General features: G+C 35.4%; 3 protein-coding genes across 4 annotated transcripts; 1 reads left to right on the forward strand and 2 right to left on the reverse strand.

The window, feature by feature from the left end:
- Positions 1–259: 259 nt before the first annotated feature.
- On the reverse strand, positions 260–6,302 carry LOC129436343 (chymotrypsin-like protease CTRL-1). Its single transcript, XM_055194425.2, has 6 exons — positions 5,898–6,302; positions 4,642–4,662; positions 4,386–4,554; positions 4,043–4,305; positions 3,785–3,927; positions 260–1,201 (listed from the first exon to the last, which is right to left on the reverse strand). The coding sequence occupies exons 1-6, from the start codon at positions 5,956–5,958 to the stop codon at positions 866–868; spliced, it is 993 nt and encodes a 330-aa protein (XP_055050400.2). The 5' UTR covers positions 5,959–6,302; the 3' UTR covers positions 260–865.
- A 5,529-nt stretch (positions 6,303–11,831) lies between these two features.
- Positions 11,832–17,146, reverse strand: LOC129436340 (trypsin). Its single transcript, XM_073857452.1, has 6 exons — positions 16,893–17,146; positions 14,649–14,669; positions 14,368–14,536; positions 14,021–14,292; positions 13,771–13,919; positions 11,832–13,562 (listed from the first exon to the last, which is right to left on the reverse strand). Exons 1-6 carry the CDS (start codon positions 16,945–16,947, stop codon positions 13,209–13,211), a joined length of 1,020 nt encoding a protein of 339 aa, XP_073713553.1. The 5' UTR covers positions 16,948–17,146; the 3' UTR covers positions 11,832–13,208.
- Positions 17,147–18,895: 1,749 nt separating this feature from the next.
- On the forward strand, positions 18,896–24,502 carry LOC129436347 (tryptase-like). Of its 2 annotated transcripts, none has more exons than XM_055194431.2 (6): positions 18,896–18,990; positions 21,273–21,296; positions 21,398–21,566; positions 21,646–21,911; positions 22,023–22,162; positions 22,395–24,495. In XM_055194431.2, the coding sequence occupies exons 1-6, from the start codon at positions 18,939–18,941 to the stop codon at positions 22,683–22,685; spliced, it is 942 nt and encodes a 313-aa protein (XP_055050406.2). In that variant the 5' UTR covers positions 18,896–18,938; the 3' UTR covers positions 22,686–24,495. The 2 variants fall into 2 exon arrangements, with proteins under 2 accessions (XP_055050406.2, XP_073713554.1); XM_073857453.1 differs by having other exon boundaries at positions 18,929–18,990; positions 21,386–21,566; positions 22,395–24,502.
- The last annotated feature ends 795 nt before the right edge of the window (positions 24,503–25,297 follow it).

Consider the following 25,297-nt stretch of genomic DNA (forward strand, 5'->3'; position numbering starts at 1 on the left):
GGGGATGCGAGGGGGAGTTCGGGCCAAATTGTTCAACACAACCAATTTGATCACCCCCCTAAAAAAGAAGCATCCCGAAGCTTACAAAGAATATGGGAAATCAGCTAATTGATGACATTTTGCACATGGATAAAGGTGCCCAATCAGTCATTTCTGGAAATAAATTACAAAAGTAAAAAAAAAGTGTTTTGGAAAATAGCTCTTTATTTGATTATCATAAAAATGTGTTTTCTATACAGCAATATCGGCATCTGCAAATACCGGTATCGGGCATAACAGACAGGAGTCTTATCGGTATCGGCCAAAATTTTCACATCGGTGCATCACTAATTTTTACTGCTGAAACCATTCATACCTAGAGGATATATATCTAAGATCAAAGATCCATCACTCTGAAAAGTCTCCACTCTATATTACCACCTCTATGTGATTTTGTTATGTGCTCAATAACTACAAAGTTTAAATCTGATATTGTATTGGACATTTCATTGAAGTGCGAGCAACAGGAGAGTTCTGGTCTTTTAATTGCACTTATATGTTCAATAATACGTGCCTTGATTTGTCTATTAGTCTTGCATATTGTTTTTCACATGGACAGATGATCTTTTGATTTTTTTTGGATCTACACACCTCCAGAAGTTTTGTGTATCAACATTCGTTTGAACTGTTGGCTGGTGTTTGTCTCTGTAACCAATATGGTAAGCCCAAAATGTTAAGTTTCATTTTGAGTATAAAGTTTTTTTTTAAAGGACGAATATGAGGAAACCGAAAGAAACAAATACAAAGAAAGGACAAATACAAGAACAATCACCAGCATTACCCATTTATCTGTGCTTTATGTTTCTCAAATAACCATAACCAAATATTATGATGACTCAGACAACATTTGAATAAGGAAACAAAAGATGAAAGTGGCAATAGAGAATGTGTGGTTAAGTGGTAAGTAAAGGCTGGTTGAGCTTCCACTGAAAATACTAGTTATATTAGAAATGGGATCTAGAGCATAATCGTAATCATCAGGGAATGTAACAAATCCAGGCTGGTTGTTGACTGTGTAAATGTTGATCCAGTCCTGATACTGAGAGACTCTGGTGAACACACTAGGGAATGTGAGTTCCAAACAGCCTTGATTAAAACTCACAATTCCGGACTGAATCCATCCGGAGCCCTGCTTACTGACCAGTGGCCCTCCAGCATCATACTGCAATGACAAACACATCACATATACACCTCTACAATAAACTATTAACAACTGTTACAGAGATTGAAATATAGATGGGGAATGCATATTAAAGCAACACTATGTAGTTTTTTTACCTTTAAATAATGTCTCTAAAATTATTTCAGTGATAGAACAACTTTTAACTGGACAAATTGTACTGTTGCTGCAACCTGAGCAGCCTCCTAGCTGCTACAAGCACACTCTGAAAGTGGCGGTGGAGGGTAGAGCACACAGCCCCGCCCCTCCCCCTGCCTGCAGAAGAGTGTCTGATACCAGGCACTGTTGCGCTTTTCAACCACATGGGGGAGCTGTAAGTCATTTTTACATGGAAACTACATAGTGTTGCTTTAAAGGTTGGTGATGCAGTGCTTGTAAAAAAAGTCCCAATTCAGTATTAAGTTTAAAATTGTGATTAAAATCTTAGCTCTAGGCCCGTTTTTATCAACACACTAAGGCCGAATAAGTTGAGTTTACTTAAAAAAAATGAAGGTAACTCGTTGCCCTAAAAATGTAAGTAATGATTACTTAACAATTTTTAATGAAGTTTACTGAAACAAGTTGTTCTAACAACAATTTTAAGTTGAACAGACTTAATGTTTTAATTTCGTTTAATATTCCTGCACTCTTAACCCGGATTAGTTGACATTATTCGAAATTTGCGAGGAAACCCGTTGCATATAACTATAGTTTTTACCACTTTATATTACTTATAAATGTGTTATAAATGGTATTATAACACAATATTAATGACCGACTTTAATCATTGAATAAATGTGATTCTCCACAGAAACACACACAAAACTGCGTTTTTGACATACATTGTCAGTACTGTGGAGAGAAATACAATCGAATGTTCAACAGGGTTCATGTACGGAAACACTGATCACCTGAACGGTGACTTCAAAAAAGTATCATTTACAACAAAACAACATCAATAATATAAGAGCTTGAACCTATATGACATTTTATTAACACATATTTAAGTAATAAAAGTTCTTATCAGTTTTTATTCTGTGAAAAAGCAGAAAATAATCAAAATATTCAGGTGCAAAGGATTATGGGTATTCCTCACAACATGAACTAATTATTTTAAGTTCATTTTACTTGAATGTTTTAGTTTAATGGATTTTGTACGCTTAAAAGTTAAATCATCTAAACTTTTTTAAGCTTTGGCTTCAAGACACAAAATATTAAGTGATGTTTACTTCATTGTTTAAGTAAAGATTAATTTAAGGTTTAAGTTAAATTCTTCCATGAATCTAAGATGGCATTGTTACCTCAAACTAGTTTATAAAGTTGAAAATATGGATATTTTTCTTACAAAATCGCATCAATTACCCACAAAAGACCTTTTTTAAAACAATTTGGAGCCATGTGGATTACTTCTGTGAAGGATGGATGGACTTTTTAGGCTTTACAGTTTTTTACAGACGCTAGGACACATTTCTCAATACTTAGGTCACTTTTGCAAAACACTTCACACGGTGAGCACAACAGAAGTCTATGTGGGCTAAACTGAGGATCAATTATCATTGCTTTGGCACAAAATGCATTCAATAACTACATCTCGCAAATTTCATAAATTCTTTTCTCACTAGACACAACAACTGCCAAAACTTTTTATACATACAGGACAATTTGCACATGCTTACATACTGTTTTCAAAACTGTGAAACTTATGTTCAAAACAATAACATAATACAAAACGAAATAAGACAACAATTTGCTACATTTCTACAATAATATTTTAATGAAATATATTTTAAATGTTAAAATTAAATGCTATAAAACATTAGTATTGTATCTGTATTGTAGTGGAAGGTGTGTATACAAATTCTTGTAATTTTGTAATAAAAAAAAGAAACAACATAAAATATTGACGAATTCTGCATCATGTTTCATTCCAGTAACATATATTGCATTGAATTATAAACAGGGATGTATCCTTGTTTTACACAAGAAAACATTGTATAATGCTACATGTTGTTAGTGTTTTTAAGTCATTGTTTTGTGGGTGAAAAAATTTGTTTATCGGCTGTCAACCTTTGCTAGTGTTTTGGAAGAATGAGTTGATTTGAGACCTGAATAAACTGTTTTGGTAGTTGTTGTGCATTTTGAATGTGAAATGAAATGCGTGATTTGCTAAGCTGAAAGTTGGTTAGGAGAACTGTATGAAGAGTTTTGCAAAAGTGACCTAAGTATTGAGAAATGTGTCCTAGTGTCTGTAAAAAACTGTAAAGTCAGAAGTTGTTTCCTGATCATTGTTTCCTCCGATTATTAGCTTGGAAAAGCAAGAACATTTACTAAAATAACTCCAAAGGTGTTCGTCTAAAAAGATAATAGACATAAGTATCTCGGATTGCTCGAGGTTGAGTAAATCATAAGGTCATTTTGATATTTGGCTGTGGTATTACTTTAAGTCAATTCTTAGCAGTGTTCTTGTGAGTGATTTTTGACAGGCCTAGGTTTAGAGCAACATGACAAACCCGAGGTTGTTTCAGGAGGCTATGAGAAATGGACTATACTGTGAAATTCTTGTAAAATGAATGATGGATATCTTACCTGACATGGGCTTTCTCCTTCATCATTCAACAGTCCAGCACACAGCATGTTATCTGTCACAATACCATTATAGCCAATATTGCAGTCATTGTTGCTCACAATTGGAATCTCTGCTTGCTGAAACATGTCAGGAAATATTTTTTCTGTAACATACCAAGAAATGTCATTCAACATTACATTTACATTCCATTTTTCAATCGTTGTGAAAGTTTTACCTTGGATATGTACAGTAGTATCATTTGAAACATGTTTACTTACCTAGAGAGGCCCCCCATCCTGTCACCCAATTTGAAAGTCCTTCATCAAATTCACTCCCAGCAGCAGCCAGACAGACTGGTTTAATATAATCGGTGAAATTCACAGAAGATGAGAGCTGAAGCAGTGCAATGTCATTGTCTTGAGTATCTGGGTCATAGTTAGGATGAATGATGAGTTGAATCACTGTTCTGTTTATCTCAAGCGGGTTTGGGCCTTGCTGGTTCTGACGTCCCAAGTAGATCACAATGTCTGGCATGCCGATGCTATAAATAGAGGTCAGTTCAATCCATATGCTGTATGTACGTTGATTTGACATTTAAATTAAGCTTGGACCATTTCATACCTTTGGAAACAGTGAGCTGCAGACAAAACCCAGTCTTTATTGATGAGACTCCCACCACAGAAATGGTTTTGATAGCTGATTTCGTTAATGCTTACTTGCCAGGGCCAAGACCCTGCATTCGCATCCTTCTCTCCAATAAATTTTGTGTTAAGAGGTGCTTGGCCACACACTGATGAGAGAGAAAAAAATGTGAAAATTCAAAAGCTATAAACTGCTGAAAACATTTTTGTGTGAAATATCATTTAGAGTTACTTACCATCTAGCTGACAGAAAGAGCCTAAATGAGGAAAAAAAGAAGTGAGCACAATGAGACTAAACATCATTGATGTATATATATATATATATATATATATATATATATATATATATATATATATATATATAATGGTATATATAGTGGTATTTCTGTCCAGAAACATTGAAATTTAAACACGGTCCGCGATAACGTTATGTAAATCCCGGGTCTCGGTCTGATTGTTGTTTCTGTTTTCTTGTTCTTGACGTTCGCTGAATTCTGGGTTTATATTTTAAACTTCCGCTTCAGTGCAGTATAGCCACGAAGCTATTTAACAATGACACAATCTCCCGAGACATTACAACATGCTACTAATAATTCATTAATAACAGCTGTTTTCTTGTACAAAATTAAATATTTTAAGTTAAATGTACAGTGTTAAAACATGTAAAAAAGACAAGATTTTAACAATATCAAGATCAAATGCCTGAGTGACAGGGCATTGTGTGTTTGTGTGTGTTTCCAAAATATTTTCAAAAAAAAAAAAAGACAAAGCTGTGCAGTTTGTTTCTGTGTAAGTTTATGAACAAAATGATTGGAACACAATTGTGATTCTGTGATTCTAAAGGGCACCAGGTGAAATCTTGCCTAGGGCAGCAAATTGGCCAGGGCCGGCCCTGTACTTTTGTACTTGGTAGTTATACTTTGATAGTTCATTTATGGTCAGTTTATTACCACAGAGGTTTAAACCTAAAATAAAAACATCATTAAGATTAAAGTTATTATAATGCAAGATTTAACTAGCCTACTACTTTTTTAAGAAAATAGTAAAAATAAGTAAAATATGGGAATAAATATTGGCAGGTATGTATATGTTATTCTCTAAATATTACAACTTTATTCTTGTAATTTTTTTCTCTCGAACAACTATAGATAAATATTGCATTGTAATGACTTTAATCTCGAGATTTTTTTATTTTTTATTTTAGCTTGTCTCTAAACCTTCATGGTTGTTTAGATTTCCACACTAGAATTTTAACCATTTAACAATCAAGCTATGAAAACTAAACTTAACTGTTGACTGTTCACAAACTAATTGTTATTCTCAAAACAATATCATGCTATTTACTTTTACAAATCATCCACAAGACCTTAAGTATTTATTGCTCTTGAGTCTTCACAGATAAATGAAATTTGCAGATAAAACTAAAACACTATTTAAGAAAAAAAACCACAGTTCTTTCATTGTTTGAAAGTTTTAGTAAGCGCTGACGTACCTGTTAGATTGAGAAGTACAGCTAGAGTAACAGACAAAACTGTGTTCAACTTCATGTTCATGTTCTGAAGATGTAGTATGTAGACTACTCTATATTGCCTCAGACATTTTATAAAAGTATTTTGCCACCAACCTCTCCTTGTTCCTTTTGAGACCAGCAGTGAATGAAATGAAAAGGCACAATAATCTTTGGGTCTTAGAATTTAATAGCAATTGATTTAGTGTCACCTGTCCACTTAACCTGTTAGTACCCTCCGTAACATGAGATAACACAAAAGAAATTATGGGAATTAAAAGGCTAGGCTCTAAGAGAAACATGACACTAAACCTTTGATATATGATATATAATAAAACAAGTTTACAAGCCAACAATAAATTTGGAACTCTAAGGGGCAGTTTCCCGGACAGGAATTAGACTAGTCCTAGACTTAAACACTTTTAAGAGCTCTCTAAACTGAAAACAACTTGCACTGACATATCTTTAAATACATCAGTGCCCTTTGTTTTACCTCAAAATGCACACAGGTAATGTTTTTAGTAAGGCATGTTTGTTAAACTAGTTATATTTCCTAATTATACTAAGGCCTAGTCCTGGATTAAGCTAATCCTGGTCCGGGAAACCACCCCTAAGTCCAGTAAATGTCTATTTACTTATTAGACACTATAACCCAGGTGAAAATAAGTGCACTAACCCTTTAGGTAACTCTTTACTTGAAGGGTGTTCATAATCATGACATGACATGTGTCATGAACATAAAGAAGATTTTATACACATTTATGACAACTATCATTAAGTGACATTCGCTCAATTATGTCATTTTTAATGCAGAGATGACATTGTTTGATATGTCTTTGTTATGAAAACTTGACATTACCAAGACAACATAACTTGTCATCATTTTTTAGGCATCATATTTAGGCGCTGCCACAGACACAACATAAAATATATTTAGCTTATGCACAATATTTATTTATGCACAATACATAAAAACTGACTACTAACACAACTGTTCTTCCTTACACAGACATCTTTTGACAGAAGAAAAAGAAAAACATTTCATTAATTTACGTTTTTGCAGCAATATGGACCAAACACCGCATGGCTTAAACCACCATTGTACTATTTTCATTTAATTTTAGATGAATCTGTCTCCAAATGCACTAAATATAATTTAGTATCAATTTTAATAATTATTATTGTTTCTAGTGTCATGTGTAGTGAGACATTTCATAGTATGGGTATGTCATTTGTCCAGCAGTCCATACTACCTGGAAATTGTTTGATCTCTTTCTGTTTCTCCTATCGATTGTCCAATCTTTTTGAAAACAGTTCCTTCTAGATGAAGCATTCATAGCTATTGTTCCGATTGGTATGTCACAGGATCTTTTTAGACCTGTTGTTCTGGATCTTGCCCCCCTATTCCCCCACAAAAACTTTTCACATTTAAAACATCAAAGTCACATACGTTTAATCACAGAACATCAAACATCAGTAATGTTTTTAAAAAATGTTTTTTAAATGAATGGCATTAAAACATTTCTTCTAAATATTTATCAAACACATTAAAAAAAATTCTATGCATGTCTAGTTTCAGATGTAAAAGCACAAAAATTAAACTGTGATGCTATAGCGCCCTCTTGTGTACATTTGTGACTTGCCAAACATAATTAACACCATCTTTTACTTGACAGAAAAAAGTATCCCACACAGCAGGAGACTCCTATGCGGATCCGCGTTCAAGTCGCCAAACCCGCGTGACTGTCACATTCGTTTTGGAGCCGCACAGAGGATCAGCGCAGTAAATTCTACTATCAAACAGCGGATCCTGAACGGACCCATGTCGGATCCTCGGACGCGCCTTTACTGATTCTGAACGGTTAAACGATGCAGACCTGTCAATCGAGACTTTCTTTGCTGGGACTTTCTTTTGAGTAAGTATTGATTTATTGATATAATTTTGACAGTAAACATTGTTTTTAATCATCCTGTATAACGTTACTTATGATACTTTACTAAAGTTTTCCTAATATCAACGTCATTCCAAGCATGTTAACTCGTGGATAATGGTTTAGCCCTAGCTGTGCATTATTAAGTTTACATGTTGGCAATTTTGGTGTAGTGTATCTGCCATCTTCTTTATAATGAAAATGAATCTTTGGCAATTTAATCAGTCCGTGTGTCTCAAATCAGCTCCCTTGTTCAGTAGTCAGGGCACTGATCAGGGAGTCGGCCAAGCTGTCTCGTTTGCCGTGTCCCAAATGGCACACTCCGGACTTGTGGTCCTCCTCAGAGTCCACACTTTGATGACATCACGTAGTCCAGACTTTAGGGACCCTTGATGCGAGTCCACGTGGGTGCACCAGAGTTGTATTTTGGGACAGACTCGAGCCTCACACCGGAAATAGGTAGAGAAGTTGCCCGTCAGTGTGAACTCCTCCCTTCCGTCGCCTGATTGGCCTGATTGGTCTGATTGGTCTGATTGCCCTTTCGCAAGGACTTCTGGGTTGGCAAAGAGCGCGAAGCCTGCTGCAGTGCGGGCTTCGCTGAAGACCGCATCAGGGGGGCAAAGGAGGCGCTGATGAGCACACTTCAAAGCGTAAAAATGACAGATGGGACACCCTACGGACTCGTAGACTAAGCGAGAACGCGCAGTTTAAGGTCACAAGACCGAAAGTCCACATGAAGTGCGCCATTTGGGACAGGGCCAATTGCAAAATCCATCCAGTCAGTGCACTGGAACGTTCGTTCCCTACAAACTCCCACAATGCAACGCAAAAACCAGTGAGCATCGATGGTCCCTATGTTCCCTTACCGGAAATCACCTGACCTTTTCTGAAGCTCGCCAACCGTACATCACATGATCCAACTCAAACTTTATGAAATGTGACAAAACTTTTTTAAAGACAAACGTTTGTTTTAATTTGAAATATAAACACACATCGCTACACAGTAAGGAACCACAATCTACTCAATATTTAAAATAATAGTATTTTTTTAAATTGTAAAAAAATACATTTAAAATGTAATTATATTCCTATATGCACGGATATGTAAGAGAATAATAACAGCGTTTTTCACAATGTACTGTTTAAATTAAGTCAGAGAGATGTTGGTTTCGCCGGTTGTTGTTAAGTAACAGCTGTGAATGATCACAGCGCGCTTAAGCAGCCACGTGACAGAAAAATAAGTGAACATTGTCCCAATGTCAAGTGAGCTAGAGTCCTTACCAGTGCCCGAGCCTGTGTACACGATATACTAGGTGTGTTCGAGATCATTCGGCGCTGCGCAGACCGATCGGCAAGGTTTGCTGCTTGCAGTCGAGGGAGGAACTGAAGACGGAGCAGTCAAGCCGGACACCTGCTGCTTGCCGTAGTGACGTGTGCGCCGTGTTTCCTTGTTTTTAATCGCAAATGAAGTGAATTAGATGCTGGATTTGATAAAAACAAACCTTTTAATAAAAAGTTGCAACCAGAAACATTTTATATCGAATATTTTAATTGCTGCTTATGGACGGTTTCATCGGACGCACGTTATACATGTCTGGATCCGAACTTTACTTCCGGTTTCGTTTTTTTAATGGTCTGACTAGTTGCTAAACTGATCACTTGAACAAATGCTTTGTCGAAAATAACAAATGTTTTGGTTTCCTAGGTAATCTATGTGTTGTTTTTTTGCTTGTTATATAAATAAACTACGTTTAAAGAACTTTGTTGTTATTTATTCTTAGCGGAGTTTACCGGAAGTTACGTGCAGACCACATTAGCCGCTTGTTTATGTTGTTACTGCTGAAACGGTCTATACTGTATACCCAAAAATAACGGGAAACAAGCCTATATTATTAAAGCAACAGTATGTAGTTTTTTTACCTTTAAATAATGTCTCTAAAATTATTTCAGTGATTGAACAACTTTTAACTGGACAAATTGTACTGTTGCTGCAACCTGAGCAGCCTCCTAGCTGCTACAAGCACACTCTGAAAGTGGCGGTGGAGGGTAGGAAACACAGCCCCACCCCTCCCCCTGCCTGCAGAAGAGTGTCTGATACCAGGCACTGTTGCACTTTTCAACCACATGGGGGAGCTGTAAGTAATTTTTACATGGAAACTACATAGTGTTGCTTTAAAATACCAATAGAGTTTGTTATTTTCATTTTTATATTATTACACGACACAATATAACATATTTAAGCATATTAAAGTGTTTTTTCCTGTTTTAAAACATGAATTTATAATGTTTATTAGTGGAACTAAAGGTTGGATTAAACTTGAAACGCACGTGATCGTTGTCATCTGTGAGGCGACCAATCACGTAAAGCTGTTACGTCATCACAACTCCGTGCAGCTGCTCTGGAGAAGCTGCACCCGCTGAGCTATCCGGCTACTCTCGAAACGCTCTCGCGGTACTTAAAAACCATATGACACAGTCACGTGCCTGCAGCGTGAAATCCTAAATCCTCAATAGCTAAATAACCAATTGCCCAATCCTAAATACCAAATGCCCAATCCTAAATACAAAATTCAGTTTCAACTTCGACTTTTAGTTTTCGATAGACTTTTAGTTTTGGGCTTTTAGTTTACAATCTGACCCAATAATCCCTCCATAGTGTCTGACTATCAAACTAGACAATAAGTACTTTTTTTAAGTTTGTCACACGTAGATTAATATGAAGAGGATAACGTTTTAACCCTTAACCTGCAGGATTCACGAATGTTTTGTTTTAGACATATAGTAGACATTTAGTAAAGGTGTTCAATTAAAAGGACTGTTAAAAGAATTAACGTAATGTAGAATTAATGTAAATTAACAAACTATTAATAAATCTACCATATGTTGTAGGCATAAAAGTTATAAATTAGGAGATCTGTCATTTTGGCAAATGCTTAAAACAATACACTGTATATTCACATAAAACCATACCCGCACTGCTGCTGTAACCCACCTTTTGTCCTGAGACTTCAATATGGCATTAATGGCAAAAAAGTGCTAGCTCGCTATTAATCAGAAATAAAAAAGTTGGAAAAAAATCCATCTCAAAATTCATCAGATTGATGCTTTAAAATATGTAATTTTTTAAATTTTCTTATGGGGGGCATGCCCCCAGATCCCCTTAGAGGGGTAATATTCTTCTCATCTTTTTCACCCCTAACCGGTTTTCATGCCTGAAAGGACTTCTTTTGGAGTTAGTTGACCGAATGTTAAAATGTTAGTTATTTTACAGTAGACATATTATTGGTTTTTGGGTGAAAAAAGGGTGGGTGGTGGCAGTGGAGCTCATTGTGTGCTCAGCACCCCTAAAGCTCTAACCCTAGAATCGCCTCTGCTACAGAGGTTAACCAATAGGCTTCAATCGCGGAGTAAACAGGAGTTTCACCCATAGCATCAGCAACTGACGCAATGCTTCGTTCCCGTTATTTCAGGGAACCGGGGTTATGTGAGTAACCTAAGCGTTATTGGTATTAATAAATATATACATTTAGTGATTGGTGAGCTTTGCTATATCACATTTTGCAGAAAAGTTATGGAGTATAACCGCACAAAATGAGTCATTTTAATGCAATTTTGACCTGAAGCTGTATATTGGAAACTGGAGCAAATTAACAATCAGGACTTTGTAGACCAGTGTTTCCAACACTGGCTGTTTTTGTGTATTAGCGTGTAACTGTTAGAGTGTGTAGTTGTTTGGTGTTTTAAAGAAATAATTGTATAATTGTTTATACATTGAAATGTCAGTATATCTAAGCATATCTCAAAAGTGCTGAATAAGGATTGTTAAAGCAGTTTTCTAGAAAGGAAGGAATGGAACTTGGTGCCTTAACGGCTTTACCGCATCATTAATGGAACTATATTCGATCTCTAAATCTACTTATTATTAATACCCGCCAAGTAATAAATAATCTAAAAAAAACAACAACAACAGTAACAGTTATGGCATATTTTGGCATGAGCGTTCCCATAACCAATTATTTATTCTTTTTAAAATGAGTGATTACATCAGTGAATGATTGGTATATCAAAAAATGAAATATATCAAATCACATTGCAGTACAGAATGATTATGTTGAGATCCCCTTATATATGCAGGTCAAATCACAAATTAAATGCATTGTTTCCTGATAAAGAAAGTTCACCAGTCTTTCAAATGATCTGTTCTTTTCCAAAAATAGGATGAATAGAAAGCATTTCATTCCCAAGAAGCTTTGAATCTCAAATTTATGTCACATTAAATCACATTGTGCGATACACAGATATTTCAACTTTATTACTAAGAGTTTAGATATAAAGATTCAGACTTTTTCCATGTTTAAGTGCTATAATTGGGTCCCCAGTGGTTCTATCAACCTAGAAAATGTGAAAAAGATCAACTTGGTTTTGGTAAATCAATCTCTGCAAGCATGTGAAAAAATAGGTAATTGTAGTTTGGTTCCCCCAGTGATTTCAGAAGGGGATAATATCACCCCTTAATCTGCACTATCCAACCACATTGCTGCCATTTATTGCATTGATCAGCTCATTTGCATTTTAAAGGACACACCCCAAAACGGCACAATTTTCCTCACACCTACAAAGTGGCAATTTTAACACGTTATAATAAATTATCTATATGATATTTTGAGCTAAAACTTACCCTGGGAGACCAAAGATTAATCTATAATCTTGAAAAAAGTCTTGTGAAATATCCCCTTTAAAATATACAAAAGAATGCAAAACTACATCAGAGGTTTATGCATTTTTTCTTTTCAAATAAAATATTAAAAGAAGACAAAAAGCAAAGTAAATGACCAATCAAACTGCTCTCTTAAAGGGGACAGAGAATGAAAAACCATTTTTACCTTGTCTTTGTTGAATAATGGTAGTCTACCCACATTCACAAACATACAAAAAGTGCTAAACATGCTAAACATCTTGGTCTCATAGAAATTCCTCTTTTAGAAATGTCAGCCAGAAAACAGCCCAATCTGAAAAACTGATGCTTATGACATCACAGGCATCTAACTGCCCCTCCACTTTAAAATAATTGGCTACATTTTTTTAAATGGCAGCAAAGTCAGCCAATCAGTAATGAGATTGCAAGTTAAGTCAGTAGGGGGAGCCAAATAGGTGCAAAACCACTTGTTTGAAATCCCCCACCCTAATAGAGCTATCTGAGAGAGGTTTTTAGGAAGCTTCTAAGGCATTACAGACCCAAACTAATTTTTTTTTGTCACAGAACAAGGATAAATACTCCATTCAACCATTCTATGTCACCTTTAACATATTCATGAGACATCAGAAACATTTTACCTTATAAAAATAACAGTGACCCAAACAACCTTTATAAAAACAGACAGACAATGAGAGAGATGATGGAGAATGTAAGAGAAAGTGAAGGAAGGAAGTAAAGACTGGATGAGCCTCCACTGAAAATATCAGGAAATAAAGGATAGGGACAATCTGTTGTGGTAGGCCTATAATCTGGAGTATAATAATTATAATCAGGGAATTTAACAAATCCAGGCTGGTTGGTGACTATAGCAGCATTGATCCAATCCTGATATTTAGACACTCTGGTTAACACAAATGGAAACATGGGGTCCACACAGAACCTAGAACTTATTGCAGCACTCACAATTCCAGCCTGAATCCATCTGGAGTGCTGCTTACTGATCAGTGGCCCTCCTGAATCACCCTGCAATGACAAACATTTCACATTTACACCCACAGGTAAATCAATAACAGATAAGGTATGATGCCAGATACGTTTCTTATAGATTGGTGATGTGTTTATTTTTTTATTTAATCCCAATATAAAGGTCTTAGTTTTGGTTTAGAACAACATAATAAATGAACTGGGTCTAATTGAATGAATGAAATGTCTGACTGTTAATATATCTTACCGAACATGGGCCCTTTCCTCCAACATTTATTAGTCCAGCACACAGCATGTTGTCGGTGATATTGATCGTTCCATTATAGAAAATACTACAGTTATGGTTGCTCACAAATGGAACCTCGACTTCCTGTAATGTGTCAGGAAATGTTTCATCTACAGTAAAACATAAAAATGCTTATTACACATCATGCATCTTATTGTTGTGACATTGTTTTAAATCTTGAATGTGCCATTTTGAAGCAATGTTCGCTTACTATCAGAGGTGAACCCCCATCCTGTCACCCAACTTGAAAGTCCTTCACCAAATTCACTCCCAGCAGCAGCCAGACAGACTGGTTTAATATAATCGGTGAAATTCACAGAAGAGGAGAGCTGAAGCAGTGCTATGTCATTGTCAAAACTGTTTGGATCATAGTTAGGATGTTTGATGAGTTGAATCACCGTTCTGTTAATCTTATGCAGGTTTGGGCCTTTCAGGTTCTGAAGTCCCAAGTAGATCGTAATGTCTGATATGTTGTTGAAGCTATAAATAGAGGTCAGTTTTAATCCATACGCTAAATGTTGATTTAATGCTTAAATTTTATTCTAGCTTGGATCACTTTAGAAGGATTGAGCTCCAGCCAAAACCCAGTCTTTATTGATGAGACTCCCACCACAGGTATAAATAACTTTAGAGCTGGTGAACTTGATCAATACTTGCCAGGGCCAAGACCCTGCATTTGCATTCTCTCCTCCAATAATCTTTGTGTTAAGGGAGGTTTGGCCACAGACTGATGAGAGAAGACAGTACAGCATGTGAAAACTGAAATAATGTTTCAAAAAGTGTGCAAAACGTTCTGTGTTAAACGTCTTGAGTTTTCATGGTCACTTAGACATACTTACCATCTAGCTGACAGAAAGAGCCTAGATGAGGAGAAATCAAGAATAAGATTTAGTGCAAAAGACTGTTTTAATTGTTCAAAATAATACAATTTAAAATATGAGCACAATGACAGCAAAAAGGCATGATGCTGACACTTTACAGAGCTGCTAATCTGGTTAGAAGTGATATTTTTCAATTTTTTTTACGTTTAATGATAATATAATCATCATTAGATGAACTTATACAAAACAGAAAACACATGATATCACTTTGCAATTTGCCTTGAGCCAAAAATGTCAATCAGACAGGTATTGTGTGAAACTGTCACGTAAGTGAAACTTAAAGCTGCGGTCGGCAACTCTGGAGGATTGAGCTGATTCAAATATTTACAATTTCTTACATCTCCCCCACTACCACCAAGCAACCTCCCTTCGAGCTCGTCCTCGTCGGTGCGTGTGCACCAGTATTATTGTGAACGCATACTTAGCAAGAATACTTAGATTACTTACATAACACTCCGAAATACAATCAATGGTTGATAAAGCACAATTACCTGTCGAGAAGAAATGTGGCAAGCTCTGCATCCAGCTCGAACCTTTGAAAATCTCGTAGATACCTCCACTTTTCAAATGCCGGTCCGATATTGATCCTTCTAGTTTTATTACGGTCACGGTCGCTTTCTATCTTTATTTCCTTCTTTTCCTTGGTTTTCTTAGCTCTGGTTGTTAACCGAGGAATCGGAAGTTTGTTAATGAATTTTCTTTCGCCATCACGCTGCGTTCAAACCAAAACAAATGTGAACTTCAGGCGGTTGCATGTGATATTGTGCGCGTGAGGGGGGATCTGTGGCGCATGCAGGAACTGTGATTGACAGGCAGAAATTACACAGCCCTGCACTGACTGGACCAAATGAACCGGCCTGGGCTGATTAGACCAAATAGACAGGTGTCATGAGCAATTCGGTCCCCCCTGGCAATTCGGTCTCCCCTAGGACCCCGATTGGTACCTAGCACTAATGCCTGGTCAAAATTTTGTCATTGAGATATCTCGTCTGCCTTAGCGGTCTAGCAAGCTAATTACGTTGTACAAAATAGAAGTTAACAAAAAATAAAATAATAAAATAATATTCATGTTGCAGACACATCAGTACTTTTGTGTCATCATCTGCTTTACAAAAACAATACTTTTATTTTTGTAAATTTACAAAATGTATTTTTTAATAGTAAAAGTGTAGTAATCATGGCTTATAAATTATAATTTTAATGTGTGATTCAGCTATGTAGTAATCATGTTTCGTATTATAAGTAATTTATTAACTTTACACAGTACAAAAGTAGAAAGGGTAGACTACAGTATAATAATCTAAATACCGGTAATAAAATGACACAAGCAATGTGTAGATCTCCCACCTATAGCCTCATTTATATACTACTATATGAAACATATCATTTAAAAGACATCAATTGTAATTTTACAACGTTCTAACTACATAAATCATAACGCGATTTTGTAGGAATTGAAATAAGCCGCTAAGAAAACTACCCATGAGGAGTTTTTTCAGCCAATGGAATCACGTGGGGGTTCTAAGGGGGCAGAATTGCCAGAGGGGACCGAATCGCGGTGGATTTTTGCAAAACAAATAACAGGCTCTAGGTGGAGCTAGAAGCATGGGTTTTTTTCTTAAACAGTCTAATTTATGTTCTATTGGAGCATAGTGTTGCTTTCAGTGAATATGATCAAAAAATATGATCAAAAAGGTTGCCGACCGCAGCTTTAAATTCAAGGTAACATTTACGTTTTTTTTTCTAACAATAAGAAAATGTATGTTAATGAAAAAATGAAAAATATACAGCATCTAAATATAGAAAATGGCAAAATCTGGCTCAGGGGGAATAAAATTATAAATAAAAGAAGACTCCTTTTATGATAATTTATGATGTGCAATATTGTAAAAATTATAGCAATAATAACAATTTAACAAACTATGAAAGTCAAACTGTTTACAAAAAGATGTCTTATTACCTCAATAACAATGTCATGCTGTTTATATTTATCAAATCAACCACAGTCATTGCAGGTAACCGCAGTAAAAGTTATACACCACAAATATAGCCTACTAATAAAAGTATAAGTCTACGCAGTTGTACCAAGTTAGTACACTTGAATAAACTATACTAAATAACAGCAAAACTTGGTAATACAGGATGTCTCAAAATAGCACAGTTGAGTACACATATAGATGTTCTGAAGTTATAGTTTCCTACCTGCTAGATTGAGAAGTACGACCACGGCAACACACAAAACTGTGTTAAACCTCATTCTTAAAACTATACTGACTGCTGACAGACGACATGTGAACTAAAGCACCGCAGGCTTTTGGTGTTTTGTCACCACCCCACTTTTAATCAACACCAACCCTTTTAGTTCCTTCTAAAACCAGCAATGCTTAAAATATGTGGTTATGAATTTTACCAATTGAAGTAGTTTTTTTTAAAGATTTAAAGCATCAGTTTTACACTTGTCTATGGCCCCGTTTCACAGACAAGGCTTAGCAAAAGCCAGGGCTGAATACCAAAACAGGTATACAACAGAAAAGAAGGAACACAGTGAAATAGCCAGGGCAAAATCTTAGCAATGATAGTGATAATGAACAGTCCTGAGAACTTGGGTAGTAAAGCCTCTGATGGCCAGCAGAGAGAGCCACAGTGGTCATCGTGACAAACCTGGCCTTACAGTTAAAGTAAGACATTTAAGCATTATTAACATGTCTTAGAAAAATACATTACTGGTGTGTATCTTAAGACAATTCAATAACACTGGCATATTTTAAGATCTGTATGTGCACGTTATTTTCATTTGAGACTGCTTAAACATGTTTTAATCAAGGACTAGTCTGTGAAACCTCCCTGATGTTTTATACAATCTTACTGTATAAAGTGAAAGCTGCTCTACTTAAGTACAGCCCAATTGACTTTACAAGTCATTTAAACTTACAATATAAAATGTTTTTACACCACTTTAACTTAAGCAATGTAAGCTTATTTTGATATATATGTTAAAGCAACTCACCACTAGTTAACATTTTAAATAGTGGATTGAAATAACTTGTAAAAATTTAAGGCAGACAAAATGTGTAGCCTATTCAGAAGTGGAAGTTAAAAGTTTCCCTTGAAATAAAAATGGTAACTTAATTTCCTCAATTTCCTTTGGGGTTTATGCAGCTCATTCAAAATATGAGCATAATAAGACAAAAAAAAGCAATTGCAGACATACAGAGCTGCTGAACTGGTTTTTGGTTTGTGATTTTACATTACTTACATTGCTTAGATGCCAGCATTGACATTTACTGGACTCGTTGACATTTCAAAACTGAAAATACCGGATTTGGAGTTGGCTTGGAATTAACTTTGTGAAGAAGAAAATAACTAGATTACATTTCAAATGTCAAATACCCACACAAATGTATGTGAACCCAGCATTTATTTGTTCTTATATTTGTTCATTAAGGTAATTTTACAGTAAATTTTTTTGAATTGCTTGTAAATTGCTCTTGATAAAAGTGTCTGCCAAATGTATAATGCTGTTGCCATGCATCTCACGCTGTTTTTATGGTTTATCATAATATGGCATAAATATCAAAACCTATTTAAAAAAACTTATTTCAAAGTATAACTTGATATAATATTCATCTGTCTATATTTATCTTTTTAAACATTACTCTTTTAATATTATTTATTCAACAATAACTGCTTTGTAAAGTAATATGACACCTCAGCAATGAATAGCCTGTTTAAACACACCTATAGACATTGTTGTATTTGGAGACAAAGAATGAACTGAACAGCAGGGATTTGTTGTTAAGATGGGGAGTGACTGTGAACGGGAAGTGGCTGTATAATTCTATCAATGAAAAGATGAAAAATGCGATAACTTATTTTTGCAGATAAAAAAATGGATAGTTAGTGGTTTACAGGGAAGACATTTATTCTTTATTTCTGATTCCTTTATGATTTTCTAAACAGTGTGGATTGTGAAAAGTGCTATATAAATAAACGTGATTTGACAAATGAACAATGTATGATAAGTTAATTAAAATGTAAACCTCACTAACTTTTACAAATTACACTAATTGATGTGGGCTAAAGAAGCTGAACTTATAACAGGTTCTTTGTGTGATGTTTCAATTGTTCCTGGTCATAAAAGAAACTAAAAGTTGAGTTAACAGTAGAATTGGGGAGTTCTCAAAATACCTGTATATAAAGCCTGTGTTACTTTAGTACACGTCACTTGTCAGCAGTCAGAACACAAGAATGGGGTTTAATACAGTTTTGTGTGTTGCTGTCGCTGTACTTAATCTATCAGGTAGGCGAGTGTTTATTGAAACTCTTAAACAGAGGAAAACTCTTAAACAGTGAAAGATTTTCTAACTAAGAACAATATCATATCATACAACTTTTTTAACACTTTGTTACTTTCAAAAATATATCAAAGATATTTTATAAACATATTTTATGTAACAAATTAAAGATTTGAATACTGGAATTGACTCCAGTGAAATAATAAAACGACTGCTATTTTAAAGGTAGTATGTTTGGTTTCACTTTAAAATGTACATTGGGACAATGTTATAAACTCCTGACACTGTAAAAAATTATTTGCTGCATGAATTTTTTTTGTTGTTGAACCAACTCAGTTTTACAAGTCATTTCAACTATCTTGACTAGAGATGAGTTGTTGAAAAAAGTCAACTTCATTTTATAAGTCGTAGCAACTCATCTCTTCTCAAGATAAACAACAATAAGTCGACATAACTTAACTAAATCGAGTTGAGTTGATTCAACAAAAAAATTAAGGCAGCAATTTTTTACAGTGGATATAAACTCATAAAAAATATTTTGAAAGTATTGTGATAAAAGATGATGAAGAAGATATTTTGATAAATTAAAAGCACACTTTGTGCTTTCATTTATCAAAATATCTTCCTTTGCGTTCATCCAAACAAAAAATTAATACAGATTTAGAACAACATGAGGATGAGAAAATGATGACAGAATTTTAATTTTTTAGGTGGACTATCCCTTTAATGTTGGTTATTCGTGTAAGTTCATGATGCATTAACGTTACCAGATACAACTTTTGATTTAAAAAATGTAGAAGTACATGCTGAAATTAACGTAAACTAAGATTACTATTTGGCTACATGAAAAAATTTAGAGAAAAAGTGGTTTAGTGGCAAACCATGGCTAAGGTGAGATTCTTAAAAAAATCCATTGCTAAACACAATAAGCCGGTTTCCTGGACAGGGTTTAGATTAAGCCAGGACTAGGCCTTAGTTATTAAGGACATTTAAGGAGTTTTTCCAAACATACCTATAAAACAAATTGCTGATGTGGATCTTGAGACAAAACAATGGCGCTGATATATTTTAAGATATATTTTAAGAAACCGTTAAAAGTTTTGTCAATATAAGTGCCTGCTGCACACGCATCAAAACCGTTTATGATAAAAGAGACGCTCACGTTCATAAAATACACGCAAGAAACTCCCTTAAAGGGGTCATATTATGACATATTTTTAAGATGTAAAATAAATCTTTGCTGTCCCCAGAGTGTGTATGTGAAGTTTTAGCTCAAAATACTCCACAGCTAATTTATTATAGCATGTAAAAATTGATAATTTGTAGGCCTGAGCAAAAGTGAGCCGTTTTGGGGTGTGTCGTTTAAAATGCAAATGAGCGGATGAAGTGCAAACACTGATCACAATGATGGTGATTTGTTGTAATTGAAACTCAATTGTGCTGTTAAGTACTTTTTCCTTTCTCTCTTTCTCTCTGCACTATGGCAGTGCTGTGGTTGGATATTGCAGATAAAGGGGGCGGTATTATTGTAATTCGCCTTACTACCTACCTCACAAAACAGGCAAAATCTGAACGACCTAATTTTTTCACACGCTTGCAGAAAATGGCTTACCCAAACAAAGTTACTGGGTTAATCTTGATTACATTTTCTAGGTTGATAGAAGCACTGGGGACCAAATTATAGCACTTAAAAATGGAAAAAGTCTGATTTTCACGCTATGACCCCTTTAACAGTAAACTCTGATTAAGCATAAGATTATGCAAGTATCTGGCAAACGCGAAGGTCTCTTTTATCATAATCCCTTTAGACGCGTCTGCATCAGGCACTTATTTTGACAAGACACGTGATGCGCATAGGATCACTCGACGCGCAGAACACATATTTTGAAATTACGAACCACACACATACATGTTGTGATGAACTTCTCGGAAAAAAGTCTCCGGGCGCCACTGCTTTTAATATCAAAATACTATCAAACAGGAGATTATATCACACATCAAAGTAAGACAAGCGATAATCTAGAAAATGAATAAATAAACTGGAACATGTGGAAAAAACAAACTAGGAATGCCCTGCAGAGAAAATATACCAATAAACCTCACTTTGACGTCAATGAGAAATTATGAATATTAAAAACAAGTTATGGGTGCAGAAAGGTCCACCCTATTTTGCTTCGCTGTCTCTATGTGTTTTAAGATTCTTGTCATATTTTGAGCTGCATAAACACTTGGTTAAACAACATTCATTTTTAGTCTAATTATATTTTCTTTTTTCTTCCTCATATAGGCAGTTTCTGTCAGCTGGTAGATGGTAAGTCAGTCATAAACTACTCAAGATGTTCAACACAGAATGTTAAACACATTTTTCAGTAATTTGAACCGAGTACTCATACAGTTCAGTTCTCTCCTCAGTGTGCGGCCAAGCTCCTCTCAACACCAAAATTGTTGGAGGGCAGGATGCGACTGCGGGGTCTTGGCCCTGGCAAGTAAGCATTCACAAACTCAGTACTAATAGCCATGTCTGCGGTGCAAGTCTCATCAACAGCGATTGGATTTTGTCTGCAGCTCACTGCTTTCCTGGGTATGAAGTAGTTCAGGCCTAAATAAAGTGTAAGTGTTAAATCAACAACATATAAATTAAAACTGGCTTCTATTTATAGCCCCAACCCATCAGACTTTGTGATCTACTTGGGACGTCAGAGCCAGCAAGGCCCAAACCCGCAAGAGATTTCCAGAACAGTGGTTCAACTCATCAGACATCCTAACTTTGACACAAATACTGAAAACAATGACATAGCACTGCTTCAGCTCTCATCTCCTGTGAATTTCACTGATTATATTCAACCAGTTTGTCTTGCTGCTGCTGGCAGTCAATTTGATCAGGGACTTTCAAGTTGGGTGACAGGATGGGGGGACATTTTTGGAAGTAAGTAAACATTGCTTTAAAATTACACATTTGCAAGATTCTGAAACAAAACGTCACAACAACTGACACAATTTTCACTGAACTTTACTGCATCTCTTTTTTATGTTATAGACGGCACATATCCTGACATATTGCAGGAGGTGGAGGTTCCAATTGTAAGCAACTCTGAATGCAATTTTTCCTATAATGGAGCTATCACAGACAACATGCTGTGTGCTGGACTAAACGTTGGAGGGAAAGACTCATGTCAGGTAAAATGTCAATCATTGATTTTATGATGCACTTTGTAATCGAAGTACAGCTCATTTATTACAGTCCCCTGAAATAACTTTGGGATTAACTGTCTTGAACTAAAACTACAAGATCATATTATCAGTCTTAATTTAAGGGCTTCACCAAATAAAACTGGGACACTGCATTACAACCTATGTGCTTAGCTATATTTGTTAGTTAGAAATAAATACTTTTTTTATTTCTATGCAGGGTGATGCTGGAGGGCCACTGGTCGTTAGGGAGGGCAGCAGATGGATACAGGCTGGCGTTGTAAGTTTTGGTAGAGGATGTGCAGAACCCAGTTTTCCTGGTGTGTACACCAGAGTGTCTCAGTATCAGGACTGGATTGGAAGTGTCATCATGGGCGATGTTCCGTTTATTCCGTTTCCCATTTATTATATTGCTTATGATGTCTTAAGTGGAAGCTCACCCGGCCTTTGCTTATTTCCAGTTTTCCTCACATTCTCCATCATCTCTCTCATCTTCTGCCTCTTGTATTGAGCCATAATACACTGTAAAAAATAATACGCTGCATTTACTTAAAAAAGGTTGCAAAATGATGCACTATATTTTTAAGTAAATTTAGCCTTTATTTTTTTTCAGTGTAATTACAGTTATATAGCGAAGAAGCAATATGTGTGTAAACACTGTCATAGGCTAGGTGATTTTTCATTTTTTTCTTTTTTGATCTTTTATTTGAAAACAAACTAATAAAAATGAGTTGTGTATGTGTAGAATAATGTAGTATATTCCTTACAATATTTCTGTTCTTTTTATATCGAACCTTAAATGATAACATTTATAAAATGGTAGATTGTCACTGGGAGGGTGCCCTTTCAAAAAGTCCACATTTGTAGCAAAAGGGTGCATATTAGTACATCAAAGATAGCTACATATTGGCATATTTATATCACACTGGTTTCCTAAATTGTACATATTAGGACCTTTTTAAATGGTACCCTTCCAGTAACGCCTTTATTTCCAAAAGTGTATAATGAGATCTCAACGTAATCAGTCGGTACTGCTATGTGATCTGATAGATTCTTATATTTAGATGTACTATCAATATAAACAATTAAATAATAAAAGAATGAGTAAACTTATTCTTCTGTCATTTTTTTAAACATTAGGGGTGGCACGGTTCATGAAAAAAGACAAGCGAATGTATGTAGTCTCGTGCCCTGTATGTGACCTCAGATAGCGTGTTCCCCTTTCGCGAATAGCGCGAAAGAAGAGGTGACTGGTGTGGAGAGTGAGTGCTGCCGGTCATGTTACGTGTAGAAATGGCAAGAGGGAGAGAAAAAGAAGTCTGCCCGCAGTTGGAGGATGCGCCAGCGTCGTATAAGTTTGGTGTGTGGAAACATTTTTTATTTCATGTTACCTATGATGACAGCGGAAATAAAACAATAGATACAGCCACACGCGACAGCCTTCTCTTCGACCATTTATCTAATCTGAGGTAATGAACACTGTTTTACGTCTTTTCGTATTCAGCGCTATTTTTAGCCTTTCGTTGATAAAACGAAAGCGGGTGATTTCCGCGTAGTTTCATTTTGCTAGCGTGCGAAAGTTGCGCGATCTTATTTCATAAACTGCCCCTTAAAGTAATCAGGACAGAAATGGTGAAAAGTGGACAAAAGAGACGGATTTAAATATTACAGGTGTAAACGTTTCTCTCTCGTTCACATATTCTCTCTGCAGTATTTAAGCAGCCTCTCAGTGATAAATCTTAAAGCTACACTGAAGTTGGCATTTTGATAAATGCAAGTTATCTTTGTGTGCTAAAAATGCACACAAAGTTCATGTAGATGGCAATACACATTCTCTTTTTTGCCAAATAAATGAAAAGCATGTTAAAATCATCAATGTCTTCCCTCTTGCTGTGTCAAAATCTCGCCTGGCTTTCCTCAGGGATGTTCCCAATAATGTGCATAAAGTCAAATTCAGTTTCTGCATGATTACATGATATAACTTTTTTTAATACTGTATCCTAAATTATGGATAATTAATACATTAATAAGATAATACATTTCTGGAGTGTTAAAAAAATAACAACAAGAACCGTACTGAACCGAGAACCGTGACCATAGAACCGTGATACGAACCGAGGGTTTTGTGAACCGTGCCACCCCTATTAAACATATATTTTACATGATCGGTTTCAAACATCAAACACAAAATCATACATTAATAAAATAATATGTGAAAAAGTGATAATATTAAAAGTATACTTCTTTTCTAAAGTGCATTTCATATTTAAGAGATGTAATATGGAATATATAAATGATGTACAGCAAAGAAGAGAGGTCTTGAATAACCCTGAGGAGATTTATTTGCAATATCAACCAGCTGGATGTATGTTATCCCGTTTATTAAGCTATTTGCTATAAATAAATATATTTACATGAAATATTGATTTGGTGTCATTAGCCTATTTGTAGGATGCAATGCAAATTACCTGCTAAGACAGGCCGTGTAATAATGACTTTTAGTACAATTATAAAATGATTTCTTTAAAACACACAACTAAACTCAAATACAGCAGTGTCCACAACAAGCTAACAGATTTTAATGTGTGAGTTTTGGAGAAACAACAAGCAAGGTAAAGAAAGGTGAACTTAGACTGTGTTATTGTGTTAACACAAAAGTGAAAGAATTCCTGTTAATATGTTAAACACTGTATATTTCATGACTGACTGTAATCAATGCCCATAGTGTCATGAGAAAACATGTAACTGAACCAGCTTAACAAGCTCCTGTGTCAAATGCAGTCAAACTCTCTTCTCTATGACATTGGACTCTAGATATGGCATGGATTATGAGCTTTAATGTCAATTTTATGTCAATTAAGTTTTACGACAAGCAACAGCACACATACAAATAAACATACCTGTTAAGTTCCAAAGAATTTATAACTATGCTTTGGGTGCAACAAAATACACTTATCAATTATCTTGCTTAATCCGCTATTGGGCTGTTACACTGCAACACGTACTGGGACAAGTAATGCATGCATTTAAAAATGTATTAAAGTATATTCAACATAATTTACATGAACATTATTTCTAGAGCTGCAAAATTAATCGAAAAACGAATCAGGATTACAAATACAG

The sequence above is a fragment of the Misgurnus anguillicaudatus genome, chromosome 19, assembly GCF_027580225.2.
Source record: "Misgurnus anguillicaudatus chromosome 19, ASM2758022v2, whole genome shotgun sequence".
NCBI classification, from domain to species: Eukaryota; Metazoa; Chordata; class Actinopteri; order Cypriniformes; family Cobitidae; genus Misgurnus; species Misgurnus anguillicaudatus.